General features: G+C 44.3%; 1 protein-coding gene across 2 annotated transcripts in view; it reads left to right on the forward strand.

Annotated features, from left to right (window-relative positions):
- Positions 1-17,600, forward strand: part of LOC105563033 (xaa-Pro dipeptidase) — a 30,749-nt gene that overhangs the window by 8,009 nt on the left and 5,140 nt on the right. For both annotated transcript variants that reach the window (XM_012014285.1, XM_012014284.1), the window contains exons 2-3: positions 1,115-1,313; positions 8,248-8,487. In XM_012014285.1, coding sequence (XP_011869675.1) covers positions 1,115-1,313; positions 8,248-8,487 — 439 coding nt within the window. The remainder of the gene's footprint in view (positions 1-1,114; positions 1,314-8,247; positions 8,488-17,600) is intronic.

Raw genomic sequence — 17,600 nt, forward strand, 5'->3', positions numbered from 1 at the left:
CTCTCTCTCTCTCTCTCTCTCTCTCTCTCTCTCTCGTTCCTTCGTGAGAATAGACGACGCGTCTCGAGTGTTCTATTTATGCCTCGCGCTGTGTAATTACTAGCCTCCGAATATCGAGCATGCAGTTGTCTTACAACGCGCGATCTTATTACGGGCGTCACGAGGAGGCATGACGCCTTCGTTCTCTCGTCACTGAAATACGATCCTCATTCAGTAATGTCGGTGTAAATTCTTCTTCGTCAAGTCTTGACGCGATATAAATGGTTGTTAACATTTTTAATAATAAAAACAAGTAATATATTCCTTTAAAAAGTTTGTAAAAGTTTTGGTAGCCCGTAAGCAGGCGTTTCCAGTGTTTCCACCTATCGCGGTTATGTTGTTCTTAACATACGCGAACATGCTAATTAAAAGTAGAATAATTTCCGCTCGTTTTCTTCGACGCGTTTTTTTACCCTTTCGCGCATCCGGTTGTCTTTCCTCGAGATTTATTGGAATCGCAGCCGTGACGAATCGGCCGCGCAAGGAAGATCTCGAGAAGCGCACGAAATCAGGTTTAATTCAATTGTACGTAAAGTATAATTCGTGCGTCAACTCTATTGTCAGTTTTATTGCGTTTGTTTTGACTTTTTTTTATCTATAGTTTCTCTCGCTTGTCCGATGACGCTTTATCAATTTTGTGACGCAACTCTTATGAGTCACCTAAATATTGATGTTCTAAGGCCGCTGCAAAAGTAGAGAGGCACCGATGACTCAAGCGGGCAGAGCAATAAGCGCGTGGCTACTTTCTTTTTAGAAAGTTTTCGCGATATTATCGGGAACGGAGCAATTATTTGCGAACAGCGTATTGTAACGTCGGATGCTTTCGCGTCAGCCTTACTCGTGATTTTCAGTAATAACGAAATTTAGGATAGCGTGTTACTGTTGCAATACGAAATTGGAATATTTATTTATTGTTTTCTTATAAACGTAACCTCTACTAAACGCGATCACTTTCTCTCTCTCTCTCTCTCTCTCTCTCTCTCTCTCTCTCTCTCTCTCTCTCTCTCTCTCTCTCTCTCCCCCCCTCTCTTTCTTTTATGATAATGTACCGTTGATGCAAAAGTTATAATTTTAGAGGGCCTCACTTTTGGCGGAGCGGGGAGACCTTGAAAGTGCCCATGTCCCTTTTCTGCAAAAATCGCGAACGACTGGCCGCACGTATTCGAGAGAGGTGTATTCCGCGTGCAAATACTCCCGAGGGCTTCTTCGTCGTTCTTCAAGGTGGCGTGGACGTTCCCTTCAACGACACGGACGTAAATTTTGTCTTCAGACAGGTGGGTATTTACATGCTGTTATATTATGCTCTTTATCAGATCGCGGGAAATGTAATTGACCGCTTCAAAACGCCGGGATGTGCAAGATCCAAAATTCTTAGACAATGCGCGCGTAAAGGTTTTTTTTATTTTAAGAAACAATGCGACATCTAATCCTAATTTCTAAACGCGGATCGAATTTAGATGCGAAGGTTTCCGAAATTCGGCGGTTGTATTGGGGACAATCTTTTTCATTGAAAATTTCCTTCGTAGAAGAATAATTTATTGGACATGAGATTTGTGTGAATCGCGATTAAGAGAAAGAGATCGTTTTTCCTTCCACCGTGATCTTTCAGAAACGTGAGGCAAAGTTCGCGATTGTGGCTCGCGGGGGAATTCCGAAAATTCAACCGTAATTACGCGCTCTGACTTTTACGGCTATTTGTCGCACGTCTCTGCCGGAGTAACGACCGTGAAAGACAATTGAACTTCGCCGCGAGGTATTCAATACCTGTAGCCATCAATGTGAGAGAGTTAATTAGATTTTATTCGATCGGATCGATTGAGAGAGAAAGAGAGAGAGAGAGAGAGAGAGAGAGAGAGAGAGAGAGAGAGAGAGAGAGAGAGAGAGAGAGAGAGAGAATTGCGCGACAATTACGAATTGAATTCGTCGAACTCGGATCGCTTATCGCCACATGGCTGCGACTGGTACAGAACGCATGTTGATAAATTAGTCATCGATAAGATTGGCATGATGAGTGTACGCGCTTGCGAAAGTTTATAGTATGCTGGAGTTGGTTAAAACTGTGTGTAAACACATTATAACATTCGCATAATTATATCAACGAGAAAAACGTTTATACACGTTTACTATTAGAGTATGCTTGTTACAGAAACGTAATGTGAAGGTATTATCGCGAAAAGGCGATAATAAAATTAACCGACGAGCGCGGTAATAAAATCAATTACAGCGCTAAGAGAAAAGAGTTCGCATCGCCCCACACTTATAATACAACTTATTTGCAATTCATCGTAATAAAAATTTTCTTTTGGGAGGGGCGGGGGCCTCTCACTCGTGCCCGACCTATATCAGATAATTTTACCCGGTGCGAAAACTAAATATTATTTTCTGGCGCGTTTTATCGCGCGATAAATATCGCGGTATTTCTTACAAAATAAGCGACTTCGCGCGTTTCGCACATGACTTGAACGTGATATTTTACTTCACCGTATTGTCCACCGTTCTTGTATAGATGCAGTCACTCGCGCCTCTCGTCCTCTCCGTTAAACTCTCGCATTTTGTGAGATTAATTTAATTTCCGTGACGAAGCGGCGATAATAATGCAGCGGATCAGAATGGCGCGCGGAGATTTCCGCGGGGCGCGGGGCGGCTCTGTTTGCAAGTTTATGAACTCTCTCGCTTCTCGCATGAATAACCAACCGCTTCACCGGACTATTCTGGCGGATGGAGTTCCGCCGCATTTACATCGCCGAAAACACGTTCCCGTGAAAGCGCGAGTCGCCGAAAATCGACGCGATGAGCGACGATCCGGTCGGGACACGCTCCTGGCGCGCAGACGAATGCTCTGGCAGATTGCCTTTAAAACCCGCTTTGCTAGAAGCGAGGTACCGTTCGGAGGACGGCACTCTCTACAAAAACGCACGGCCCCGCGCTCCCGTTCGTCCGTCCGTGCTCCAAAGCCGCTTTGTTTAGCGATTGACCGTGAATTTTTCAGCGGGCCGCGAGGCAAAGTCTTGCTCCATCTATTTCCACGCCAGCACGCAAACTTATTTACCCGCATTAAACGCACGTACAGCTTCATCTTTTGCTTGCACTCGCATCTCACGTCTTTCGGCACGTGCTTTATTATTATTTCTACGCGGGGATACGAGAGCGAAAAGAGATTTGCTCGGCGTGCCAGGTGCACACGTTAAAATGTACTCCGACTCTGCGTTCCCATGCGAAATGTACGTACGGTGGAACTCGAGCCGATTGTGTTCGACGCTTGGCGAGCGATCTTTGTGTGCGTACAGATGGTGCAGACCGCTTACATTGCTCAGAATTTGTTCGTTGAGATTACGGCCATTGTTACTCTCGGTTAACATCTAAAAATAACGTTCCACTCCTTTTCATCACTTGGCGTGTATAACTCGCTCTTTAATTCGCAAACCGCTAACATGCAATTCATGAGGCTGCGTTATTCAGTTGCCCGCACTCGGAGGAAAAAAAATGGCGAATCGCAAAAATATTTCTCGACTCAACCTGCGGTCACCGCAGACGGCCGAGCGAACGTTTGTTAATTCGCCAAAATGTTTATTAATTCAAGAAAATACTTGTTTCGGCGAATGTTTCGCTTAAAAAAAGTATTGTCGACAAAACATTTAATCGCATCAACAACTTTCTCTCTCAGCACATTTTAATCTTGAATCAATTTTTATCTGATATGTAGATACGTTGCATTCGATGTTTACCACGAATTGATGGTCATAGACGATCGGCGCATATTTAGCGCGGCTATAGAATTCGTGACCCAAATTACTTCTCGCCTACGAGATTTGCCTTACGGTAAATTCGTACGGTAAATTTTCGCGCGGCGGAGGAAAAGCAGAAATCATAAACGCAACCAAGTCAAATCAGATGGTATCTTCGCTTCGTTTAAGGTTTGTGGTTCGCGAAAAAAAAAACGGAACTTGAACGAAGCAAATTCTCGAGAAGAGCGCTCAATCGCGACTGGAGGACTCCGCTGTCGGTTCTTTTTTTCTTCAATGCGCTACGGTCTTTACAGCGTGAATTATCTCGAGAAGTTCCAGACCGGTTCAAATTTGTGCTACGCTTGCGTCATTGTTGATCTTCTCAGGCGACGTTTGCGCCGCAGTTTATGAGCTTGGAGAGAAACGCACCTTCGTCTCCACTCACTTTCGAGTATCAGTTCCAGTAGCCTTAACAGAGAAATGTAATTTATAATTTTATTTCAAGAACGTCTAATGATGTCGATTAAAGACTTGCGCCAAGAGCGATTTTCGCGAGGTTTCTCGTAGAAAAGAGCCGTGAGATTGTCGTTGGATCCGCGGCTGGTTGTACGTACTAGTGGTCTTAATTATTCGAAAGCTTCGAATACCAAATTTTCCAAGTTTTCCAATTTTTCCCGAAGATCCGAAGCTTCGAAGTTTCGAATTTTCCAAGTTTCGAATATTCGAAGTCAACTAATGTATTAACATATAAGTTTTCGATGACCGACCTGATTTATCACCTGTATTGGTGACTGAGGGTAGACTATCTTTATATAGATGACAGTGAGTGGAATGCAAGGAGTGAGAAACTTTTATACCCGGATTATATACCAACATTCAGTGTTGTGCATAGATGATTTTAAAATTAGCTAGATAAAGATAAAAATATATAAATTTATCTTAGATAAGATAAAGATGATTTCGTTTTGAGTATATCTAGATAAAAGATAAAATTATAAATATGATGATTCATCTAGATAATTTTCAGATAATATTTTTAAGACCATGTAAACACAGTAGAAAAAGTTATAAAAAAATTATAGAAAAATTTAAATTATAAAGGGGGATATAGAATATATTCAGGTTAAGTTATACATATGACACACACATAAATGCATGGTCTACAACGCCATCCATATTTAAATAGTGTAACTGTTAAGTATTTTTATGTGGCCCTAAACCAAATTATCTGTACGTTATCTTAGATTGACTTAGATGATTTAGTAAAAAATAACACTTTCTTTCATCCAAGATGCAGATATAGATAATACTTATTTTTATTATCTATATAAAGTCTATATAAAATCTATATAAGATAACGCTAAAATTTTATCTAGATAATCATCTATATAATTTTATTTAGATAACAGCAAGCACTGTCAATATTATTTATACTTAGTAATGACCTTAATTAGTTGGCATTTAATTAGTTCGCAGTTATAATAAAAGCGATTCATTTTACAAAATTTGCTATTGTTTTTATCTCGTTAATACATTAGTTGACTTTGAATATTCGAAACTTTGAAGCTTCGAAACTTTCGAATCTTGGAAAAGTGTGAAAACTTCAATTCTCGAAGAATTTCTACGAAGCTTTGAAATTGAAAATCTTGGAAGGAAAATCCCAGCTCTAGTACGTACGTCAGGTGCTTCTGCGGAGCATCCCGTATGCATGCAATCAACGTGGTGTTCCAGTTTCTAATTTGGCGAATAGCGGGGCCGCGCGTTTCTTTGTGCGCAACGCTCGCCTCGCTCGCTCGACAGTTAAAACGACGTACTCGCGCTGAATTCGATATCGCGGTGCTATTGTTGCGCGATGTTGCGATCAATACGGGACCCTTTCGTCGCCGGATTCTTTCTTAATGCAGCTGTGCATTAATCCGCCGCGCCGCCGTCGTTGTCGTCGTCGTATTCTCGACGCGTTCCTGGCTGTCCGCCCGGTATATGCGCCGCGCTCTTGGCGAACCGGCGATAACAACGATAATGGTTCTTGAGTAATTCGGTAAATTACTAAGATGGCAATATTTTTTTTATACTTTGAGAAACGAGACGAAATTATTTTTCTTTTTAGAAATATTTTATACACAGCGCGCCAGAAACGAGTCAAGTCTGTAAAAGTCGTTCGTTAACGCCTCGTACAAAACAGCTGCGGTAAGGCAATAGATATTATCTCTGCTAGTATGCCTGCAAGATACACGCGCTATCATACGGCCATGTATATACATATATATATATATATATATATATCTATATGTATATACACAGAACTTCTTTAAGATAATACCTGCTGGCTGCGCCGAGAGCGCGTTGACCTGATGGCTGATCGTTCTCAAGACGCTCTCTCACTCTCTCATCCCGTCGTCCCGCGTCCTCCTCTCTCTCTCTCTCTCTCTCTCTCTCTCTGTGCATCGGACGGAAATGAGAGCCCAAGAGTGGCCAGGAGACGGAGAGAGTGAGATGGCCCAGCTCTTGAACCCAAACACAAGGCGCAACGCGTTACGACTCGCGCGGACTCGCTCGGCTCATTTCTCATCGCTTCACCCTTGGAATTCCGATCTGCCGGATTTTTCGGAACTCACAACGACGACGACGACGACGGCAGCGGCGGCGGCGGCGGTGCTGCCTCCGCCAATGTCGCTAAAGATGCGATATTGTGGCATCAGGTATATATGTATGTATAGTAGATCCGTCCTCTCTGCAGCTGCACCTGCCGCATTTCTTTTCTCTCTCTCTGTGTCTCTCTCTGTCTCTTCCCCTTTCTAAGTGCGAGCGTTCGTACGCTTCTTTCGTTGTGACCCTGAATCATTCCGTTTGCTCCAACAGTCCGCTGTGTAAGGTCGAGTAGGATTTCATTCAAAGAAAAATAAGTGGGACCGGACGAGTCTTGCAGTTCATTAGTGAAGGTGCCACTGTCAGTCGGGAAGAAAGTGGTATTAGGCTGCCGAGATCCATTAATTGCTCACTGAAAGAAAACTGTTACTTGCGAGTAAAAATATCATTGATATAAATGTGAAGTGGGAAAATAAAATGTTGTTTTCGTCGACGAATTTATTGGAATCAATGTAAATTCAGTCAGCTGGCAACAGAGACAGAGATTAATCAAGATGAAAACGAGACTTGTTCAAAAATGTTGGCGATCCCGAGATAAATAACGTCCATTTTTCAGTAGAACCGCTCTGCCCTTTTTTTTTTTTAATCATGCCTGGTCCCATTGTTGTCAGATCCGCGAACAAAAAATTTGTTGACCCGAGCACCGCGGGAATAGGCCTGCGGGCATTTACTAATATACAAAACAATTCTGGGAAGAACGTCGAGGATGCCTTTGACAAGACCTCGGCGCGGTTTGACTGTTAAAAACGGGCACCGAACGGTGGAAACCAGGAACGGCATTTCCGCTTCGGCCATCAGCGAGCGAAGGGGAAGCGTCGAGGCGGCCACGCGCGCGCGCGCGCGCGGACACACTCGCGTGATCCTGTTTCCTGTACAGGCTTTTTCGATGCCTCCGAGGGAATTCAAGACCCGGCCGGGCGTGAGATCGCCGCGGAGAATCCGCTGCAGTATTTTTATCGCAGTTGAGGAGATGAAACAAAAAAATAAATAAAAACGACGAGAGGAACACAAAAGAGTCGGCCATTGAGAGCGGAGAGAAATTCCGTTCGCCGTAGCCGGCGATCCGTATCCTTCGCCCGTAAAGGAGACCGACCTCGCGCCCAGGACTTGGCACGATTGCGAAACATCGCCCATTAGAAGTCGAGAGGAATCTCCTTTGACGATTGTACCTGGGCATCGGGACTCGATGACGTGGCCCCCCGCGATATCTTCTCGAACCCGCGGCCGGCGTGCGCCGACCGGGGGCGGCATCGATTTCTCACGTAATATCGCGTGATGACCCATTTGCACGGGGAAGAGAGGGGGGGGGTGGGAGGGAATAAATATCGCGACATTCGATTTCGAGAATGGAACTCGCCGCGGAGAACGGGAACGCGCGGAAATGGCCGTAAATATCGCCCCGCGCGCCCCTCAAGAACGCCGTTCCTCACCTCGATTACGCAAGCGGCTATCGATTTTGTAATAAAAGAGAAACGTTTATCACATCGCGCGTCTTTTGCATTCTTCATCATTCCGCCATTATCTTCTCTTTATTTACGCTTTGCAATTTTTATGTAGCGTGACAGTTTCTGCGCGCGCGCGCGCGCGTGTGTGTGTGTGTGTGTGTGTGTGCGCGCTCGTAACAAATAGTATTTGTACGTTAGATAGCGATACACCATCGTGCGTATACTATTTCCAGAGTTAGTTATTTAAAGAGATGTTAGACGATATCGCGCCGCTATTATTACGCGACGTTCTTGATGCCCGAGGCCCCTCTATTATTCAACACCGCTATTGCGACTTCCGTAACTCTTTCGCGCAGCCCCTGTATAGCTTTGTTGTTTGCTCTCTTTATCAGGAGTCGTTCTTCCAATGGTGCTTCGGCGTGGAGGAGCCGGACTGTTACGGCGCCATCGACGTCGCGAACGGCCTCTCGTACCTCTTCGTGCCCAGGCTACCAGCCGAGTACGCGATCTGGGAGGGCAAATTGTACACCCTGGACGACTTCAGGAAACGATACGGCGTGAACGAGGTTCGTTACACCGACGAGATTGCGGCCGTGCTGAAGGAGAAGAGAGCGCAAACGTTGCTCCTGCTGGTAAGTTCGCGCCTGGGAACAGACGGACGTTCACCGGGCTCTCCCGTCTGTCCCTCCCGTGAGGTAGGAGAAGAGTACTCAGTCCGAGGATAACCCGGGCCCAGAGGCGACCGCGATATTACAATGGCCACACTCAGCAGGCACAACTGTTGAGTGAGCGCTCAATAATTTCTTAATACGATTGGCTGGATCTAAAAGTATTAACCAATCATACTGAGCGCTCACTCAACTGTTGTGTCTGCTGAACGCGGCCAATGGCGTTTCTCTCTTTCAACGTAGCGCGAACGCGGTCGTCAATGAAGAAAGAGAGGATCCCTAGGTTGAGCACCCTCCTCCACGTGCATGTGTGTGTCCCGCAATAAGGCGATTCGCCGCGGCGTGCCTCGTAACGTTTACCTTCGCCTCTTTCGCGGCTGTCTGCCTCTACAATGTGTCGAGAAAGTTGCGTCGGTCGGTCTGGTTTCGCCGAGACGCCCGAGACTCTCCGTTTGCGTTTGAACGCGATCGCTCGCCTCCTTCCCAAACATTCGTAGTCGCGAGCGCGTCGCGCGTAGCGTACGTGCGAATTTCTGCGGCATTGTCACCTCCATTTGTCACGCGGCGCGGCTCGAACGTGCGCGCTCCAAGTCGGGGGCATCGCCTGGCGACGCGTCGCCTTTTGCCTGGGATGACTTACCAGTCCTGTTCTCCGCGCGTCCAGCACAGATGGGACTTGCAAAAATCCCGGGTCGCATAATGGCCTCCCCGTGCGAAACGCCGCGCGTTTAAATGCCGGCCCTGTTGCCACGCGGATTAGATTTACGGTGGATTTAGCAGAATCCCGGAGCGCATTCCTCGCGCTCTCCGTAACTAGTAACCCGTGCACGCGGATACGTCGCACTTATTCGGTGTATTTTTTTACCTCCCGAAAAAAAGAAGAGAGAGCCAGAGAGTTAGAAGGGAGAAAGACGAGCGCGATTCGTCGCGCCGTTCGGAGTCTCGTATTTATTTTCTCTTTTCTACCGTTTGCTTTCGCACGTCTGGATCTCTGATTTAAGTCCGGTTTATTCTCGGGCCACTTGATGGTTTAGAAAATCGCGATGAAAAATATAAATAGCGGCGCAACGTAGCCGGGCAGACGTAGCGCGCGCCGCGGTTTATAAAAGAAGAAATGACACACGACGGCGCGCGTAACACTTTTATCCGAGGCTTAATGACATGCTAAGCGACGAGACCATAATAACATAGAATATTCGCTCCATCCGCGACCTCGTGCCTGCAGCGGAGCCGCGCAAACCGATTCGCGAGGGCGATTTACATAGCTCCGCTGTATGTGACACAGATCTATCCGTGGCGTCTGTCGCTCGGATCGCGCTGAAAAGAAAACGGCCGATGAATTTTTCAGCCGGTCGCCGCCTAACGAGCAACAATTTGTCCCTAGCCGCCGGCGCATCAATGACAACGTAACTGGGTGACCGGCCGGGGTATTGCGGGCGACCCGAACCGTGCATACTCGAGTGCATTACGTGGAACGCTTATCTGATAGCGCGCCGCCGCAAATAGATTTCGCGTCACCAAGTCCAAAAGATACGGCGGCCTGGCCTCGGTATCGATTGCAACTCCCGGCAATGCGGAGAATACTCTATTTCCAGTAAACCGGCGCCGAGCACCTCGGTATTCTTGGTACACGGGAAATTGCGGATAATTCGTATCGTTAATAAACAAGTCGATCGATGGAAAAAGCGCTCTATTCCTGAAAATAACTTTTTAACATCACCAGTGGATTTCGCTCAAGTTTGCGCGCCCAGTTCGACCGCGTGGACTGCTCGTGATCGCTGAAACGACTTGAGGATTATAAATAAATAAATAATATAATATAATAAAAAAGAGGATTATAAATAAATAAATAATATTTATTGGTGAAAATTATGTTAAACGTAGAAATCTCTTCGAGTTGCCGGTAATAGATGACAGTGATCAAGCTTTTTAGTCGACTTTAACCGGCCAGTGTTTTAATGCAGAAAATTTCTTGCGAAAAATATTATCTCAGCCAGGGTTTGAACCTGGACTTCCCTTCTCTCTAGGCGGGCGTCTCACGTGAAAATTATTTTACGTGCTAAGCTTCAAAGAGATTGTTTATTGACTCTTATTTAAATAACATTCATTGATACGCGCACTCTCTGCTCTTAACAAATGGAGTAATAATATAATATCGATTCAAGGATAACTGGGGACAGTTCGATGAACGTTGTTTCAATAATTTAAACTTAATACAATTACGTATAATTTCGATTTGGTACAATTACGATTGATGTAAAATAAAAGTGGTTAATTATTTTCATAAAGTCACGTGCGCTAACAGCATCGGAAATCGGAGTAAAGAATAAAATATCTACCGTTCGAATAATTATAAGCGCTGGTGTACGTATTGACGTTTCCCGTTAGCAGATATCTATCTCTCGTATCTTCATCTTCAGGTAGTATAATTGTTTCAATAGAGAGAGAGGGGGGAATATTCTATAAGTAGATATTCCGCCCGGATAATAGAACGTTCGAATAGTAGGGCGTTCAAATAGAGTAGATTATTCGGACAATGGAGGTTTCGAACAAAGCGATTCTATTTGTATTGGGATCGAAAAGCTCGCGGCACGCTTATGATTTTTATACCTAGTATCTCTATCAATATATTTGTAATACGTTCTAGATTTCTAAATTTCTTGAGTAAAAACTTATGTGGATACACATTTTTCCGTCCGGAACACTTTTAACAACTATTCGGCACCGAATAGACTTCCGAGTCTGAATTCAACCAGTCGTCTGTTAGAAAATGGACAAATCAGGATTTCTTTAGGATTTACCAGACGCGTAGCGAGGTCTGTCAAATTTCTGATTATGAAATATCGAGCCCCGTCGCGATGAGACTAGAAATTCCGTTTGATTTAATCAAAACACATTCTATCGCACGTGTCTTGTTGATACAACGAGAGCATTTTTCTCAGTGTGCGAATTGCATCAGCTCTCGCGATTAACATTGTTGCGATGCAGTTATTAATAGCTAAACAGTTATCGTTATCAAGTTAAATAATAAATCGACCTCGACTGGCAGAGAAAATACAAAGCAGAGAAACGTTGTGTGTTTTCTAAATAAAGGATTTTTTCTACTGGTCGAGGTCGATTTATTATTTAATTCGACGTTTTAACACTGGCAACTTGAAGAATTAACGTTATACTTCATTATCGTTATTGACGAAAGACATATTGATCGCGGAAGATGCGATGTTAGCGATGAGTTTAAATACGTTGTATTTTTACAGCAATTTTTTAACCATTTCCGTCGTGACGTAAGCGACCTGCGCGTCGCGATCGCAAAGACATTTGGGCAAATTCGCGGAACTAGTTTGGCTAATAAACTAGTTACGCGGGAACACGCAATTCAGGCCAATTTGGGGCAATTCCGAGCATTTTGCGATTCCCGCGGTGTGCGCATTAAGCGATTCCAGAGACGCTCGCGTGGTTTACGTGAAACCAGGAAACTCACAAAGGCCCGCGCGCGACAGAACGATGGTGTTTCCCGGAATCGTAACGCGCGATTATCGGCCGATATTTGCGCGCGTTGAGCGTTGTATATGTAGCGCGAGGCACTCGTCCCGTCGGGTAAATTGACATGGAGCTGTCAGTGTTTGTCTAGCGCGGCCGGATCGATCCGAAGCATGAGCTCACAGATGTCATTAATGCGTCCACAATAGCCGCGAGAGACAGGTCATTTAAACTGCCGACCGTATCGAAAATCGATTCGGCCGCACCATGGACCTAAGAATCTCTGGACCGAGCACGAAGTGGGAGAACGGGCAAGGGGGCTGGCAAATTTGCGGTAAGGGGGGGGCGAGAGTGCTCTCCTTTTCTGTCCTCTTGGTATCTCATGGTATCTCTTTCTACAAGAGGTCACTGTGACCTCTTGTAGAAAGAGAGGTCCAAGAGGACAGAAAAGGAGAGCACTCTCGCCCCCCTTACCGCAAATTTGCCAGCCCCCTCGCCGCATGCTCGGTCCAGAGATTCTTAGGTCCATGGGCCGCACACGCTTCTACGAATTTTTCGAAGCTTGGCGAAACGACGTTGGCGATTGTTTACATCGGCGAAACGCCGGGACATTTTTTGGTGGGGTCTACAATGCTCAAGTGTCAGAGTCCTAGTCGTAAGAATAGTCGACTATGATTGGTCAATTATTATGTGTCTGACAGAATTGACCAATTACAGTTATTCAGTTATTCTTTCGACCGCGATCTGAGACTCGCATCGTGGACCCCGCATCTGTTTCCACGGGACCATCTTTAGCGTGCGCGAACCCGAAGGATGGGAGTTTTTGTTATTTTCACCAGTCACTCGAACTCGTCCCCCAGACTGGTCTGCGCGTTAGCACATAGACGCTGAGTAGTAGCTTCTAGCAGTGGCCATGTAGACCCCGGCCTTGAATCTTCTCCCTATTTTCTCTCAGCGCCGCTCAATAAATCGAATTGCCGCGAAACCCGACCGGGGAAAATCAATATTTAATGACTTCGCGGAGAGTGTTATTTCGCTGAAACGTACGGAGACGGCGGGCATGAATAAGAGATAGGACAACACTCGGTATTTGCCGCAGGCAGTCGCGATCGTCGTGCATTATTCCGAAATACGTGAGAACGAAGCAGCGTTTAACGCGCCGTAAGATCGAGATCGCGTTGCGCCGACTTCTTTTCTCACAGGACATTTCGAGATTTCGCGTTATTTAACCCTTTCAAGCGTGGTGGGTAACCCACGTTACCACCTCAACTTTTTTACTTTTGGCCCATTTAATTTCTAGTTTACGCATTTAGGTCGGATTTTTTGGGTATCTTAGCAATAAAAAAAATTTGCACATGGCTTTTTCATAGAGGAAGCTTTACGAGCGAAATCTAATTTTTTTCGATGTTTCTTGAAAGGTAGGCCTCTATCTATGTGTATTGAGACTTTTTGCTTCTACAAATATGTACATTTCTTCATTACATTTTGTACCATCACTTCTGAAACACACTGTATAATGAAAAAGATGGGCCTCTACCTATGTTTATTGAGACTTTTTGCTTATACTAGTGTGTACATTTCACCATTACATTTTATAGCATCACTTTTGAAACGCCCAGTATAACGAAAAAGTGTATGTACATGTACGGATTCCGTGAAATTTCAAATATCTATAACTCAAGAACTAATCAACTAAATATTAATCAATTATACAGGGTGTCGGATTCGATATGGACGACTCCAAAGATTATAGTAGATTGGGTTAAACTGAGAAGAAAAGTTATATACCATTTTACAAAATCTGTATTTATTATCGCCTAATTAAGAAAAACGTCTGAGCCAATAAGTGCACGGAGGAGCGGAAGGCCGGACTCGGCAGACATGCAAAATGGTGTGTTTGTTGACATCTCTCAAGAATCGATAACGAGAGGTGGAGTCACGCATCGATCGATGAGAGACGGTGGCGAGCGGGGAGCGGGGAGCGGTGAGCGGGCGAACGGCGCGCAGCGAGAGAACGCGCGACATATGACACCGTGCCGAAAAAGTTTTTCTGGTGGTAGGAGAATAATACACCATTTTATTAACATAATTAACACCATAGTCGTAGTGAAAAATCCGCGGAACTTTCTTGCCGCGTTTCTTTTCGATACCCTCGCCCTGCCGCAGATAAGTCGTGATCTCTTGGAAATCATTCCTTCAACTTCAAACAAGTCGACTCTGTCTGTCGATTTGCTATTCAAGAATTGGAAGCCGAGCCGACCGTACGTTTTGTTAAATATAATCATGACGCAACGTCTCGTGTAATCGACAACTTTTTTTCACATTTATCTGAGAGAAACGCTCCTTAGCCGTTGAGAGTCTTCGGTCTGGTTTATTTTTAAAGATTAACATAATGCAGGTGTAAGATACGCGAAATGAAATGTTTTCTGATTGCGATGTGATCGAGATATCTCGCAATTTTTGTCTCCATTCCAAGTAGAAATTTCGCAATCAACGCGTTTGTTTTACGTATAATAAGTTGAAAATTACAGCTAATTACCGTTTATTCCGAGGTTGTCAAATCGTTAATATGAAATTACGCTCTCGCATTTTAATCATTAATTATACCGCTGAATATTGTTTGCAAACAATGCCAAGCTGATTACCACTCGACAATGCGATATTCATGCGTGACAGAGCTCATTTAATGGCTGGTAAACACGAATGGAAACAAAATGATTCATCACCGGTCGGAATGGCACTGCCAAATCGGCGGCTTTATCGTACACGTGTACATACATGAATCGTACGCGAAGGGCCGTGACAGAGTGCTCGAGTTTTTCCTCGGTTTGCGATCTCGATGTCCTAACCGGATGATAACAACGAAAAGACACGTCGACCGCGTTCGTGGTGGAAACTCGTCGTTGAAATTATAGTAGGAACAGATCGGAATTGAGCCCGATATTTTCGTAAGCGATTTATTGCATATGCACGAAGGGGCTCGTTAAAATTTCTTTACCTCCGGCCACGGTCTTGTCGTCGCGCATGTAGCCGTTCGATCGATATCGGTTTAGAAATTTATGATCGCCGATAGACTAGCGAGATACGTGGTATCTGCATGGCAAATGAGACAAGTTTGGGAACTATACGGTCGCAGGGCGTTACATCATGATCCGAGGGGGAGAGCTGGGGGGAGCGCGAGATTAAAGCCGAGGTTCGTTCGAGCGCTGGGCAGAAATAGGCACGTTAATCGACGACGGCCGAGTCACAATGCAACCTTTCATGCCTAGCGGTAGCGCAAAACACACACGCACACCGAGGCATATCCTCCCCGTAGGGACACAGCGCGCGCGCGCGCGTGTGTGTGTGTACGCCGCAGAATAAAATATCTACTTATAGAGACAGATGACGGAGGTTGCCGCGTCTGACCTTTGTAAAATGTATTATACAAAAAGAAATATCATTTAAGACCTGTCGATATCCGAGAAACTTCAGTCAGACACCGCGTCGGATTCAAGTAAAATACGTTTTTAGATAGGAGAGAGCGCGGTACTCTGACAGAAAAAATGGTTCCAGTTACCACAATCTCACTATAATTTATAGTCATTTTAGGAGCCAATAACATTTTTTTAATTCTTCCAACTACGTAAGTTACGAGTGACTTAATAATGTATTCAATAGTTATTATAGACACAATATTTGTCCACGCAACTTATCATATGGTTGTCATAAACCAAAACGAGCTTTTAATTTGGTAAGGTGTACTATAAATATTGCAATAACAACCACAAGTAAAATCCCCCTTCGAACTAAACAACTTTTGTTTGAAACGTTTTTCCGTATCTTTCATATTTTTGGATATATTTGCGTGAATCATTTAAAATGAGACACCCTGTATATACATTGCGTTCACTGTGTACATTGGTTACATCACTTTGCGCTCATAAAGAAATAGTACAAGAAAGCATCTTTCAAAGAAAAGATAAGTAATCTTATACGAATGTATAAACTTATCCGTATTTCTAACACCCTGTGCTGTTTTCTTCTTATTACGAGAAAGTCTTGTACCGCGCGTCCCTCTAGTGAGGACATTCCGAACCACTTTACTTTTTTTACCATGTGATTAGTAAGTCAGATGATAGAAATGTAGTTAAATTTACTGTTATTGTGATTGTATTTACTATATAAAAAAAATTAACTGATTTACTATTCATTATCTAGATATTTTGATATAATAATAGTTAAAATTTTATAGTAAATTTTGTAAATAGTTGGCGCCACTGTGTCTATACGGTTGCTATCACTAATATTATAGTAATTACTATAAAAATGGTATTCCTAACTATAATTATTTTACTATGCAATTATAGTTTCAAATGCTACATATTTTTCTATGAGTGTAAGTTGAATTTTCATTCTCGGGGTCAGATTGTCGCGTTATCAGAGAGCTACGAAGTTACACGTTAAGTACACGTTTAACGCGTCCACCGGTCTGGCGAAAGGTAAATAGCACGCCGCCGCGCGGCAGCTTTTCATTACTTCTTAGCATTGATAAACACTTGTCTCGCGTAGACCAGCCACGCGGCGATACCGCTCGCGACTCTAATTATGATTACATTGCAAACACTATCGATACGTCGCGTACTTTTACGCGCGCGCGGCGTTTCACAATATCCAATACAACAAATGCTGACGGGCCACCGTTCGCGCGGCGCGCTATTTAGTCGACCAAACACTTTTATCCGCTCAGCGTAAAACGATTAGCGGCTCTCCGATATCGCAAGCGTGCGCAAAAAGCGCTCGGTAACCAGCAGTCATTACGGTGCAGGTGCATAATTTGACATGTTACACGAAAATCCGCTTTACGCAAGGAAACGTAGCGTTTGTACATATATAAAAGAAAAGGAAAAGTCTTGGCGCACACATGCGACTTGTGTGAAAACTTGTATATCCTATACTTGTCGCACGAGAGGTCAGAATTAAAAATTGTCACAGTGAGGAAACTGGCATTTCAGACTCCGCGTGTTGCGCTGCGCCGCAGCATAATTTAACGTGCCGATTAATCGCTTAATTAATGCATGACGCGTTAAGAATTTATGCGGACGTTGTCGCTCGCTTGATACAAGTAACGTTATCACGCACGTATCCTTCCGCGGACCGTAGAAATCGATGGCACGGGAAACGTGTTTGTTTCGCTTCCGGACCGGATGGAAGGCCGGCTCTCTGTCGCTCTCTTTCCCTCTATTCTGCACTGAGAAAATGTCCGATTAAATGTAATCGGATGATCCAATTGCATAATAACAAACGGATATATCCGATAAAAATTGTGATCGGTTTTTCAATCAAATTTCATCGGATGTGTCCATAATTTAATCGAAAAGATTAACCGTCGGAAACACTATTTAATTGGTTTATCCGGTGAAAATTTTTCTCATTGTGACTTGAATCCGAATTACATAAGCCGCTTGCTTTACTTTGGCCCGCACGTTGCCGTGCTTCCCAAACCGCTGCACCCGCACCCACAGAAAAAAATTCCAATGCTACTACACGGAAAAAAGAATGATGTTAATGTATCAACAAGATCGGTGAATTCACAGCAAATACAATTGAGTGAATTA

Source organism: Vollenhovia emeryi, unplaced genomic scaffold (genome assembly GCF_000949405.1).
Source record: "Vollenhovia emeryi isolate VEMERY1.0 unplaced genomic scaffold, V.emery_V1.0 DF939181.1, whole genome shotgun sequence".
Classification (NCBI taxonomy): Eukaryota; Metazoa; Arthropoda; class Insecta; order Hymenoptera; family Formicidae; genus Vollenhovia; species Vollenhovia emeryi.